This window comes from Schistocerca nitens, chromosome 1 (assembly GCF_023898315.1).
Source record: "Schistocerca nitens isolate TAMUIC-IGC-003100 chromosome 1, iqSchNite1.1, whole genome shotgun sequence".
In the NCBI taxonomy this organism is placed as follows: Eukaryota; Metazoa; Arthropoda; class Insecta; order Orthoptera; family Acrididae; genus Schistocerca; species Schistocerca nitens.
In genome coordinates, this window is record NC_064614.1 from 1037385905 (window position 1) to 1037400676 (window position 14772).

A 14772-nucleotide genomic window follows, 5' to 3' on the forward strand; every position below is an offset into this window, starting at 1 on the left:
ACATCTGAACAATGCTACATTCGGAACCACTGATCATACTGTGCACAAAAGTATACTGCGGGAAAAGCTAAATTCGGATTTTCCTTATGCCAATGAAAGAGAAAAACAGTATAGTTATTATATTTTAAACTGTTTCTTGTAACAGGCCGACATAAATATCTGAATCGTACTGAATTTTGTAGGTTTATACATATGTGAAACAGTTGTATGCCTTCGAAATCAGTTTCTTTACGGACCTAGAAACCACTGATAATGGTGAAGGATGCCAGTGCTGAAATTTTTTTGATAAAGGGAGATCAGGTCTACAGGGTGAGGTGCTCAAGTGTCTCCCATTTGAGTTGGTGTAACCAGTGCCTTAATGGGTGAGCCAGCACGGAAATTTTGCACCCTTCCACAACGGTGGATTTTGACAGACGTGCTGGCCAATACACATGCATTATTCTTCGTAGATTTCCATCAGTGTTCGTCTTTCGATAGCCAAGAAAATAATAACAGCACGTTGGTCCTGTTTGGACGCTTTTGATAGTAACGTCGCCATAGTTCACGTTTTCACCTTTACCAGAAGCAGTTCGGAAAGACACGAATGCCACATTAATCTCTTGCCTACACGTCGCTGCTTATATACCCGCATCGGAGTCGCTCTACGTTGCATATACGCTGCAACAACATCCTCAGACGTAAACTTTTTGATTGCTTCTTATAAAAAATACAAAAAACTATACGGTGATGGTACCAGACAAACGAATCTAAAAATATTTTAAAATATCTTCGTCGAATGTTTAAATTAGCCTTTACTCGTATAACATACAGTGATTTTCATGTTGGAAAATGGTGATTAAATGTCTGCAGGTATTGTAGGCACTACATTGGTGTAACAGGCTTTTTATACACGGAAATAATCCACACTTTAACTGTGTTTAGTTCAGATTAGGTAGTTATAACTAAAATTTAGTAATGAATGAGACAGACGTGATGCATAGCCAGTCTCAGGCTTGGTGTTGCATCCGCCAGGGTCCTCCTGGAGCTTGGAGCTGTAGGCTACTGTTGTCTCCAAAGGCAACCCAACCCTGACCCACCGTCCCATAGCCTTTATTGTACGACCAGAGACAAAATGGAAGATTAGCGGGGGGGGGGGGGATGAAGGACAGTTGTAGAATAACGGCGCTCCTTGAAGATAAAGCTGACTGACGGACACATCCGCCAGACGTGGAGCACGCAGGTATCGTAGAAATTGAGACACTAACGAAGGAAAGTATTCAGAGCAAAATTTTCGTGAGAGACTGTGTGTCTCGTATCATGGGAAGAGCAGGTGTTTGCGTAGCTGCTACGAAAGCTGCTGTTAAATAATTCGCTTGGCGATATGATAAACCCGAATCGAGACGGAGAACTCAAACTGGTGAATCGGATGCTAGGGGAGAAACCCTCATACTGTGACGCACGTTCTGCTGGATGACTACAACGCAAGCTTTCGCGAGATACACTTGACTACGTCTCGGAGGCACAAAGCAATTTGATGGCGAGTGCTATTACTACCAGTTAGAGTGGTAAACTGTAGACACCTGCCGACGTCCCGCCCTAGGCAGCAGTTGAAAGAGACGCATTACCGCCGCCCCCACGCCACTGTTGGCAAGGGCCGCCATTCTTCTGGGTGCTGTACTAACATCGTTCAATAGCGGTGCCTCTGCCGACACGCATTTAAGCACTCATGTCGTAGTCTGCCTGCAATTTTTCGTTTCACAACAACAATTCTGGAAAATGGCCCCAAGAGATTGTCATTAATAGAAATATAATATTATTTTTAATCACAGTGATGGAAAGAAAATAATTATTTTGTAACACCGGATTGTAAAGGGTGACTGAAATGCACTACTCACGGCACAGAAATGTTTGTAACGTGTTCTGTTTACGTTCTGACAGCTGACTCACTTAACTCGTTTATTTATTACTAGCTGAGTACCCGGCGTTCTTCGGATATGAATTTATTCCAGGCTTCTGTTAGCCCATCTCCTCGTTCCCCCTGTCTCTGTTCATCTCTGCTATTTCCCTTCTCTGTCCATCTAATTCTCTCCCCTCTCTTCGTCCACTACCTCCTCTCATATCTCTTACAATCTCCTCTTCCTCCTATCTGTGCTTACGGATTGTAACTAATGTGAGTACCAGATTTGATTGAAATCGTTCCCAGGGTTTGGGATGAGTGTTTTATCCGTGCATTTTTCCTCATATACACATGTCAAATATATTTCACATATATTTAACATATTTCACACGTATGTGTACACATGAATTTCAGCCTACAGTTTTATTTTCAGGCAGCTCAATATCTATGATGCCGCATCCTCTGAACTATGTGCTGTACAAAAATATTTTGCAGGTACATCCAGTGGTATGTAAAACTACTATCTGCGAAATGTGTTGTGAACGGAATTGGTAGTAAAGAAGTAATAAAAAGTCATTCATGATGCATCAGTTTTTCACACATCTCAATAATTGACGTCATGTCCGGTGAACTATGTGTCGTACAATGATTTAGATTTCTAGGTACATTCAGCGGCATATCTGGACGCTGTCTGCGAAATATCTTGCGAACAGAGTTAGATTCATGTGAGTGCAGGCCTTCTCGGCGAATTTAATATATGAAGTCTTCACGGGTTGTCAGTCGTGTAGCGTCGTCGTCTCGTAGTAACGTTTCGATGGAATGCGTCTCCATCATCTTCAGGCGAAGATGATGGTGATGCATTCCATCGAAACGTTGATACGAGACGACGACGCTACTCGGCTGACAACCCGCGAAGACTTCATATAAGAGTTAGATGAACTGAAGTAATAAATTGAAACGTCACGCATGATGCAGCAGTTGTTCGTGTTTCTGAGTATTTGACGTCATATCTCCTAACCTATCCCGTACAATGATATATTTTTGTAGGTATATTTAGCAACGTATATGGATGCTGCCTGCGAAATGTTTTGTGGATGGACTCACAAGAAACCTCTTGAGTGCATGGTCGCAAGTTAAATCTTTAAAAGGCTCATTTGAAAGTTTTGTGTTAACAATTGTGACAAGAAAAATATTAGCTGCTAATGAGTCACCATGTGCATCGGAAGAGCGACAAAAAATGAGTGTCCTGGAGGTGCGGATATCATCCTTCTATGGGATGTATGTATAATACTTCACAAAATGGAAGTGTTCAAAACAAACCATTAATTTGTACCATGAACATCGAATGAAAAATGGCACGCCACAGTGATTGCAAAGGTTCGCACCATCAACGTCGAAAGCGGACTCTTTGGGAGTTACAAACCGTGAAGTACGTTCAGCTAGGTATCCACTGTAAAGGAATGCATACAGAATCACACTGGTGTAACAGAATGATGAGAACTGATGGAATGTCATGGCATGAAACCGAATGCGAAACAGTCTGTCGTGGAGCTTATCGTGAAATTTGCTGTCCTTTAAAGTGCAGCTGTAGATCGTGCGATAATATGTTTTACAGGCACAGTAAAAACAAAATCCAGAGACTGAATTTGTTCATTGGTTCCAGGTAGTATGAATCGCTTTTCAGGATGGATAGTTTGCTCTAAAGGAGTTTGATTTTCGTACGCAGACCAGGAAACAAGCAATATCAAGCTATTTTGACCAGCTATTGGCCAAAAGGAGTGCTCATAGCATACTTTTAGTTCTCTTACTTCTGTTTTCCCACTCTTGCTTGCTGTGAGGTAAATATACTCTGCTGCCCTTGTAAGACCATGCACATGATAAAGAATCGCAAGGGGCAGAACACCTCCACCTTCTCGCAGCACAATAAATAACTTCCCAGCGAATTTACCATCCAGATTAACAGTTGACAAATTGTATATGAATGAGTTAAGACATTGATGTTACTTGATCTTGATACAACTTTCTTGGTATCTCTAATTTCCAGTGTTCCTTTCATATGCATTTCCTCTTCATATCTCGATTGGTCGGAGTTGATAACTAATTCTTTATTGAACGATGGGATAAGTCTTTTTTTATCTCATCTACAAATTTTCGGGTCGATTCTAAAGTTTTGTGTGTATCGTGAAGTTGACGCTTTGTTTGAAATTTCGTTTTCTTGCGTCTTCCAATTCTGTAGTACGATTTGAAGTTACGCAACAATCCACTACTCCCCTTGAAATAACTATAATCTATGTCACGCACACTTTGATGTGCGTAGCCTACTATGTCACTATCGTGCACATCCTGTAAATTGTACCGAACATCCTTGAAACACGCAAACACAAGTTCTTTTAAGTGCGTCTTGTCCTCCCTTGTATATTCATAGTTTTTCTTTAGCACTACACGGTCATATTGCTGCGGAATTATTCGAAATCTGTTCATAATTTTTATTAATATGCTGCGGAGTACCTTCCAGGCACGTAATTACGTTTAGTACCCGCTCTTTGTTCAACGACTGTCTCTTATTACGTATCTCTGGAGACAAGATTTGTGTCTCCCTGTCCGACGAGGATGATGAACTACATGGCACGACACTTGTTTCAATATCGCTTTCACTTGTTAAGCATATTTCGTCATGCTTATACTTCTTATGTATATTGTCCGCACAGTCGAGCGTATACGATACCATACATTACACTGACTCATCTTACAGAAACACTAATGTTTCATGTGCCACATTTTCTCACTCTGTGGAATTCCTTGGGTTCCTTTCTGATGATATGTCAACAACGGAAACTGTTGCTGTAGATATAATGCAATGCTTGCTTTGGCTCTGAGCACCATGAGACTTAACATCTGAGGTCATCAGTCCCCTAGAACTTAGAACTAATTAAACCTAACTAACCTAAGGACATCACACACATCCATGCCCGAGGCAGGATTCGAACCTGCGACCCTAGCAGCTACGCGGTTGCGGACTGAAGCGCCTAGAACCGCTCGGCCACAACGACCGGCTGCCATTGCTCTGCTTTGTATCAGCGCCACTAACACTATAGCACTGTTACTCGTCGACTAAGCAGTTCAGCTGCTCTATACTGTATAGTCTCATGCTGTGCTCACCGTTGGGTATATCTATTCTCGCCCCCTGTTGCCAATAGCAGCCAACATCGTTTTTGCACAGTAGACAGCATGTGGGGCGTCGAATGCCACAAACGTCATTGGCCTTTTGCGACCTCGCGCTCAAGGGATTACTTGTCAGAAGTAATTAATTAAAACGTCATGCGTGATGAGGCAGTTTTTCACGCACCTCTGTATGTGACGTCATATCTCCTAAACTATGTGTCGGACAATGATATATTTTTGTTGGTACATTCAGTGGCAGATGTGGATACAGTCTGCGAAAAGTGTTGCGAATTGAGTCAGTAGCAACGAAATAATAAATTTAAACGTCTTGCATGATACGTAAGTTTTTCACGTATCGCAGTGTTTATGATGTCATATCTCTTGAACTATGCGTTGTACAATCATGTAATTTTTATGTTACATTCGGCGGCATATCTAAATACCGCCTGAAAAAATGTGGCACGAATACAATTAGTAGTAAAGAAGCAATAAACTAAAACGTCATGCTTGAAGCGACAGTTTTACTGCATGAACAGTAAAAATGTAATAAGCAATAAACTTTTTTTCTTTCATCGTTTTGGGGGGACAGTCAGCGAGAAAAAGTTTCGTAAAGGTTTGAATTTATGTATAATGTTTACTTCAAGTCTCTAAGTGCTCTCATTCTTAAATACTGGATGACTAAAATACAGTATCTATACTGCTTTTTTACTGCCATCCCCATCCCATTGATAAGTGGGTGACTGAAACCGGTCCCGTGGTTTAGAAGGCGATGTAGAACATATATACATACCTCCATATTTATAATTTGTAGGATGTACTTACGAATCCCATACTCAGACAGCTTTATCTAACAATTAATGAGTGTAACCAACTTTAGTAAATCAGACGTCACATAAGTGAGGCTTAGCTAAAATCCATCACTACTGATTATAAAGAAGGATACAAGAAGGCTGGAAAGCTGTTACTGCGAAGCCTTTTGCAAATTAAGTGAATGATTAGATGAGCAAAAAACGCTTAGACTAAAAGTAAGTGACAATCTGGAATATCTATATTATCTAACGATCTGCGTTTACACCACTCACTAATAAAGGATGCGTTTACGAGTTCAAAACCAAAAAGTTCCTGGCAGGTGCAATATGGCGTTAATGTGAATGAAATCTTTCTTGTGATTTGTTGGTACAAGTTGCGTAGTAACGTAAGTAAAGTATAAATTTTCTGTAGATGAGTTTTATTTATGCAATATTCTAAAGTGGTCGTATTTCGTCTATTTCTTTCAAATGAAAAAAACTTGAAAACCTTGTCATTATCAAATTAAATGGTTTGGACAGTTTATCTGGAAGGAAAGTTGCAATGTTACTGAAGAAGTCTGTATCTTAAATTTCAACAGATGAGAAATAAGTGATGATTTCTTCTCTTTAGAATGATCCACATGAATCGCATGCCACAGCTGAAACAACACATGAAAACATAGAGAAAGGGCACATCTATTTTTGTGGATGGACGGTTATTAAACGTGTATGAAATATCTAATGTCATAAGCATGTTATAAGAAAGAGTGCGGTACATTTGATTGGTTGGTTGGTTTTGGGGAAGGAGACCAGACAGCGAGGTAATCGGTCTCATCGGATTAGGGAACGATGGGGAAGGAAGTCGGCCGTGCCCTTTCAAAGGAACCATCCCGGCATTTGCCCGGAGCGATTTAGGGAAATCACGGAAAACTTAAATCAGGATGGCCGGACGCGGTACATTTGACTTGAAGAATTAACTGCATGAAACGCATATGTAAGATGGTTGCCGTATTTGCAATATATTTTTAGGTCTGATACTATAATTAGTTTATGGAAACTAGAACTTCCGGTTATCTAAACCAGAACAGCCACCAAATTGGAGAGCCTATCGTATCACTATCGTTTTCTCAGTTAAATATGATATGGTGAATCAGTAAATAAGTCGCAAACGCCGGAGTACAGTATATCATGTTAAATTTAGCGCCTGTACATATCTGGAAGATGGTAAAACACTTTGTTTGGAAGGTAGTCGATACACAGTATTCCGCGCCAATGCTAAATGATGTGCAGTCTGACCAAACAGGCAGCTTTGCCGCAAGTGTGTACCGTACAACACGATTTTTATGAGCCAAGTGTCTGTCCGCAGAGAACGTTGACAGTGAAATCTGTCTCGTATTTGGTTAGATCTGTGTTTCATGGAAAGCTGTATTGACTTGGATGCGGAATTTAACAAAAAAAAATCACAAACAAGGAAAATCCTGGCCATCCTGGTTATCCACTAATGCCAAATTGTTTGCCTGTCTAAGGGTTTTTCGCTACCCGCACGACACGTAGGTCTTGTGGGTTGCAGCAATGTGAGGAACCAAATAAACTTGTTACAGCTCGAGCGATCACTCGTTGGATGTGAACGCTGTCACAAGAACTCCATGCTGCAGGCTTTTAAGATCTTGGCGAACGGGATGTTGCTACTGTTGTTATGGTCTCTAGTCCGAAGATCTGTTTGATGCAGCTCTCCATGCTAATCTGTCCTGTACAAGGCTCTTCATCTCGGAATAAGCGCTGCAACCTCTACCCTTCTGAATTTGCCTTATTGTATTCATCTCTTGGCCTCTGAATGATTTTCAGCCCCCACACGTCCTTCCAATACTAAATTGGTGATTCGTTGATGTCTCAGAAAGACTTCTATCCACTAGTCTCTTCTTTTAATCGAATAGTGTCACAAATTTCTTTTCTCCCTAGTTTCTGTTCTTTACCTATTCATCAGTTACGATAGGACAAGTGTTATATTTACAGTGGGAGCCTTTTGAAAAAGTAAAATAAACCTCAGCTTGTACACGCGGCACTGTTGTCTCTGCCACAGTTTGCGACTTACTTATTGACTCACCCTCGTAGTACAATATGACGACATTCGAAAATAGTAAGAGCCATCATTAAATGCTTGAGCACAATGTGGCCAATCAAGACTATCATAATATTTAAAACTTGAATTAACTGTGCCAAAGCTCCTATCTATTAAACTGTAATAGAGAATATCTAGATTTTTTCAACTGCTACCTGAATGGAATCCCAAATGGTACTACGTGACTATACCTTTTAATCGAACGGATCAAGGCAGACACGTTCATTGCTGGCAATAACAGAAGGAACCACTGAACGGCAAGTTGTGTCCTATTTCTCGTAGGAGGGTAGTTAATCTATTAATAGTCTCCAGAAATCTCATTCTGGAAACATCCCCCAGGCTGTGGCTAAGCCATGTCTCCGCAATATCCTTTCTTTCAGGAGTGCTAGTTCTGCAAGTTTCGCAGGAGAGCTTCTGTAAAGTTTGGAAGGTAGGAGACGAGGTACTGGCAGAAGTAAGGCTGTGAGTACCGGTCGTGAGTCGTGCTTCGGTAGCTCAGTTGGTAGAGCACTTGCCCGCGAAAGGCAAAGGTCCCGAGTTCGAGTCTCGGTCGGGCACACAGTTTTAATCTGCCAGGAAGTTTCATATTAATAGTCTACTTGATCTTATGACAAGTAAATTTTCTCGCCTGGTACTGTCGTCAACGGAAGTTCAGCAGCTTCTGTCAGTAAGGGGTTCGTCAGAGTCGACTGCTTACCCCAAAGAATGTGAGCAGGCAGCCTCAGATTTCTGAAGTATACGTTTGGCAGCGTTGGGATACGTAAAGCATAAGGTCTATCCATCCATTTAACTTGAGCATGTTACTTCAACGGCGCAAGTGTTACATTTACCGGGGGTAGAATCTTACAAAATGATAACATTTCCGCTGCCATGACTGGAAATAATGAACATTGGTGTTAATGACTATTACGATGAAATAACATGGCTTTTATAACTTCTACAATCGTTAGAAACCAGTGTTATGAAACCACTGTCATCTATACCGGAGAAACGATTAGGAACAGCTTACTTTCACATAGCTTTCTCGGGTAATTAGAACAATATCTACACAAATTAAGCAAGTATCGGCACAGCTCAGTGCAGAATGTGAGACTCACCTTGCATGCATCCATAGCTGGTGGGCTTCACCTGCGTCCAGCCGGGACAGCAGGCGAACGAGGAGTGTTTGCTGTAGCGAGTCGAATACACCGTGCGGAAGGCCTTCTGGTACACCGTCCTGTAAAGAGAGGCGAGTGCACGTATTAGCTAATCCCGCACCAGGTAAGCCATATGATTTCTAAGAATTCTAACTGAGCCATGGTCTTACATAAATTATCATTGAAAAGTATATTTTTGGAAATTTATGTGGATTGAAGCTCGAAATTTTGATGGAGACTTCACCTTGAGCAGACGGTTACCTAAAGAATGGAAACACCTGACGAGCCGGAGAAATGTGGTTGCAGTCTTAAGGAATCCACGATATTTTACTTAGAATAGTGATTATTTACGCAGGTCACGAGAACCGTGCAGGTACCGTTTGTCCAGAAGGAAGCACAGAGACCGCTTTTTCAGTGATATTAGTTTTTGGCTCCATTTGTTGTGGTCGGAGGGAAGGGGTTGAGCATGTTGCTTTCTCCACAGGTAGACGCACGGGTATATCAGTAATTGCAATGATTAGCGAGAATATATATTTTTGTTACGAGTGGTTATAAAAGGGAGTTGTGTGGATTTTACATGAACATTAAGTCTACCGCGCTGATCAACCTGGATTGCAATATACAGGGTGTCTTAAAGGAATTCCAAAATCACGAACCTTAATACTATCAACTATAAGCGTTGTGGAGTGTTACTTCAACGCCAAAATTAAAGAGTAACTCAGGCAGGCTCAGACAAGCAAACACACGGATACTGCTTTTTGGTTTCCCGCTTGCAGCACCACATAGGGCAAGTAAGCATAATGGCGACTCCTGAGCATAAGGCGTTTCGTGCTCTGCAGTTTGCTGAGAGTGAATACGTAATTTTAGTTTACCGTGTGTTTCCTTTAAAGTTTAATTTTGATCCCCCATGTAGCAGAAACACAGTGGTTAATGTATTCACCGCACTACATGTTTTTGGAAGGCTAACTTCATCAGGTGTGGGGAGATGAACATTTAAAGAGCATTTGAAATATTTTACTTACGAAGTCATGCTCGATTACTTGAAAAACTCTTGTTACTGGTTCCTGTTATGTCTGTCGTCCCTGGAGAAAGACTGAAGGAGGTATGTGTTTACACAAACTCGTGAATTACGTTACTCGTTCGTAAATGAGATCAACGTTTGTGTTTGTGACATAAACGATGGGGCTTTAAGACACTGTCAGGCGCAAATAGGGGCAGTGGAAATACCCAGCACGGAAGTAATTGGAGCAAATAAGAAAATAAAACAATTTCACACCGTAGCGTATAATACGTATAATAAACTTCCACTTACTTCCACTTGCAAGTACAGCATGGCATTCATATCACAAAAAAAGATTGGCCCCAATCTAAGCACAACGCTAAGTCACGCAATATGCACGTCTGTGATAACCACTAGCAAATGAGTTCTGAGTAGCTGAATATAAATGCTCGAAGAAAAAGCTCGAAACATCGTCATTTACGACATACTTTGGTTACTCATTTGTAGGAGTAACTTACGTACTCACATTATTACACCTGATGATGGAGGCTAGCCATCTGATACATATAGCGTGGTAAATAAAGTAATTCACAGTAGCGGAGGCTTAACATTTCTTTTGTCACAGCAGCGTTCTGACATGCTAACAATTTCGTTTGCACTTTCGTTGTTGTAAAACCCAGCTGCCGGTTGTTTATTATGAATAGGAAATACCTCACAATTACACTTAAATTTTCAAACAGAAGAAGTTATTTCCAGAAAAATATACTTTCAGTACTCAAATAATACGCAGAAACTGTGAGGTATGGATACTACGCCTTCTTTGATAACTGGTGCTAACGAGCGAGCTGTTGTGAGACACACTGCAAACAACAACTTCTTGAGCGAACTGACGTGTGGCGGTCTCTCAGTTGAAACACTTCTCTTCACAAAATTTGAATTTAGACTAAGAACAGCAACACCTGACCAACTACAAATCCCAATAGTGTTACTGCAGATCTTTTGCCTCATATTTCCACGTGAGGTATGCTTTTGTTCCTTTCGTGTGCAGAACGTTTTCGTTGAAAGATTTCTGCAAGCAACAGGTGTAAATCTTACCGCAAAAGAAATTTTTAGAACAAAAAATTTCTCATAAATAACATGAGGACACTATGAAAAATCATAAGGTGTTAAACCTGGTAAATAGCCTAATAATTTAGTTGTGCCATTTTTAAAGAACCTTTCGGGCAGGTGCATTGCCACTCTGAAAGGTGATTTTTCTTCTTCAGTTCAGTCGTTAAGTCACCCATTTATTTATACAGTGCGACTGTTTTTAAAGCAGTCCAAAGATTCATTTTCCAATTCTCTTTTAATAAACACTCATAAAAATGCGGCAGTCATCTTGCACAAAGTTTTCTTCTTACTCAAGTAAAACGTACCATACCCTTTCGCCGGTTTTTTTCAAACACTTTTCTTCGTCTACAGCTACGAGGGGCGTTCGAAAAGTCCGTGCATAGTCCGAGATGGCACCACCGCCGCCTATCAAAGTCATGTTCTGTTAGTAGCATGTTTGGAAAGAATGCACACCAAGTTTCAGCCACATTGGTCTATTTATCTGTGTTTGGCATTCGTGTGAATCAAGGAAGTCGAGTGATTGTAAAAAAATGACAAAGAAGAATTTCGTGTGGTGATTAAACATTACTTTATGAAGTCAAAACGCCTCAGAAGACTAAAGAGAAGCTTGATAAACATTACGGTGGCTCTGCACCTTCGATTAGAACAGTTAATAAGTGGTTTCAAAATTTTCGGAGTGGTCATATGGGCGCAAGTGATGCTGAACGTTCTGGACGCCCTCTGGAGGTTACGACTCCAGAAATCATTGATAAAATCCATGGTATGGTAATGGATGACAGAAGAGTTAAGGTGCGTGAGACTGCTAGTGCTGTGGGCATCTCGAATGAACGGGTACATTGTATTTTGCATAAACATTTGGACATGAGAAAGCTATCCACAAGATGGGTTCCGCGATTGGTCACGCTTGACAGAAACGGAATCGGGTGAAGTGTTGCAAGGATGGTTTGCAGCTGTTCAGAAGGAATCCGCAGGACTTCAAACGTCGTTACGTCACTGTGGATGAAACATGGACACATTACTATACACCTGAGAACAAACAACAATCTAACCAATGAGTTACCAAGGGAGAATCTGCACCAAAATGGGCGAAGACCACTCCTTCGGCTGGAAAATTTATGGCGACTGTCTTTTGGGATTCGCAAGGGATAAACCTCATCGACTATCTGGAAAAGGATAAAACTATTATAGGTGCATATTATTCATTGTTACTGGACCGAGCTGCAAGAAAAACGCCGGCGATTGGACTGCAAAAAGTCCTTTTCCATCATGACAATGCACCAGCACACACCTTAGCAGTTGTAGTCGCAAAATTAATGGAAATAGGATTCTAACTCGTTTCACATCCCCCCTATTTTCCAGTCTTGGCTCCCTCGGACTACTATTTGTTCCCCAATTTGAAGAAATGGCTGGTGGGACAAAATTTTATTCAAACGAGGAGGTGATTGCAGCAACTAATTGCTATTTTGCAGACTTGGACAATTCCTATTATTCAGAAGGGATCAACAAATTAGAACAGCGTTGGACGAAGTGTATAAGTCTAAAAGCAGACTATGTCGAAAAATAAAAAAGGTTATCCCAAACACGTAAGTAGTTTTTATTTTTGCACGGACTTTTCAAACGTCCCTCGTACATACATGATCTGCAAGGCACAGTGCGCTATGTGGCGGTGCGTACCTTGTACCACTACCAGTCAGTTTCTTTCCGCTCCACTCGTAAATGGAGCGATGAAAGAACTCCTGTGTATATGCTTCCCGCACGGGACCCGATTTCTCGTATTTTGTCTTCACGGTCCTTACGCGAGATGTACAACTGATAGAGTTGGATCGATCAGCATTTGTCACAAATGCCGATTCTCTAAATTTTCTCAGTACTTTTCCGCGAGAAGTCTGTCTTCTCCTCTCCAGGGATTCCAATTGAGTCACGGAATATTTCCGTAATATTCGCGCTTTGATCGAACCTACCCATTGTAAATCTTACAGCAAGCCTCTGAATCATCCGACCTGATATCCAAAAGAGTCGAGCAGTACTAAAGATGGGTCGCACCAGTGTTCTGTACAAGGTATCTTTTATAGATGTGCTACATTTTACTAGAATTCTTTCAATACATGGAAGTTCACCATTCCCTATAAATGACTTTAAGTGCTCGTTCTGTTTTATATCGCTTCGCTATGGCACTGATGAAAGCGGTTAAGCAAGATAAATCAGTTTTCTTATATTTTTATCTTAAAAATCAACAATCACACGAGGATCGAAAGTTGTTGAAGATATGTGAGGATAATAATAATGTAAGATTCCTAGCCGGCCGCTGGTGGCCGAGCGGTTCTGGCGCTACAGTCTGGAACCGCGCGACCGCTACGGTCGCAGGTTCGAATCCTGCCTCGGGCATGGATGTTTGTGTTGTCCTTAGGTTAGTTAGGTTTAAGTAGTTCTAAGTTCTAGGGGACTTATGACCTCAGCAGTTGAGTCCCATAGTGCTCAGAACCATTTTTTAAGATTCCTAAATAATTGGGACGGTAGTCCGGCGCAATCTGGTAATATCCCTTTGTTGGACTCCACCTGAAATGAATTTATTGCTCATATATCATTTTATTACTTCGACCTACTATGCCTGTACTGATAGCTTTTCAGCTGAATTAAATACGGTAGCCAGAGTTCTCTAGAAGGATAACCGCACACTTAATCGAAGGAGAAATGCTCTCGTTCAAAGCACATAGATTCGATCCTGCTTCCAGAGTTGGACAGCGTTATTGTGACCTTTTATCCTTTCTGGAGCAGCATGATGGATGCAGACAGCTACATACAACCTATTCTTTTGGCCGTGTATGGAAAAGAGTTTATAAACACAAGAACCCTGAAATAATCTTAGTGACTTTCAACGCTGCCAAACCAGTTAGTGTCGTAGGCATGCTCCTGCTGCAGGATCGACAGAAGAATCTGCCATTGCCAAGCTCCCTGGTAAGAAAGTAAAAAAAGAAAGTAGCTTAAAGTTATTTCTTGACTGTGGCTAATAGACAAAGGAAATCGACTCTGAAAGGAGGATAACTCCCAATGCTATATTCTAATGCTGAAATCAATAGTGATTTCACTGTGGTCAAACTAATTTTTGAATTAAAAAACACCAAACTGGAACTGATCCCCCATGGTACACAAAACAGGTCCGAACGCTGTTGCAGAGGCAACGGAAAAAGAATGCGAAGTTGAGAAGAACGCGAAATCCCGAAGATTGGCTAAAATTTACAGACGCGCGAAATTTGGAACGGACTTCAATGAGAGATGCCTTTAATAGGTTCCACAACGAAACATTGTGTCGAAATTTGGTAGAAAATCCGAAGAAATTCTGGTCGTATGTAAAGTACACAAGCGGCAAGACGCAGTCAATACCTTCGCTGCGCAGTGCCGATGGTACTGTTACCGACGACTGTGCCCCTAAAGCAGAGTTATTGAACGAAGTTTTCCGAAATTCCTTCACCAGGGAAGTCGAATGGAATATTCTAGAATTTGAAACAAGAACAGCTGCTAGCATGAGTTTCTTAGAAATAGATACCTTAGGGGCAACTCAAATCGCTTGATACGGGCAAGTC

At 41.2% G+C, this 14772-nt stretch overlaps 1 protein-coding gene across 1 annotated transcript in view; it reads right to left on the reverse strand.

The window, feature by feature from the left end:
• LOC126224081 (epidermal growth factor-like protein 8) overlaps positions 1-14772 on the reverse strand; it is a 184426-nt gene that overhangs the window by 88476 nt on the left and 81178 nt on the right. Inside the window, exon 3 of the mRNA XM_049942203.1 lies at positions 9043-9161. Coding sequence (XP_049798160.1) covers positions 9043-9161 — 119 coding nt within the window. The remainder of the gene's footprint in view (positions 1-9042; positions 9162-14772) is intronic.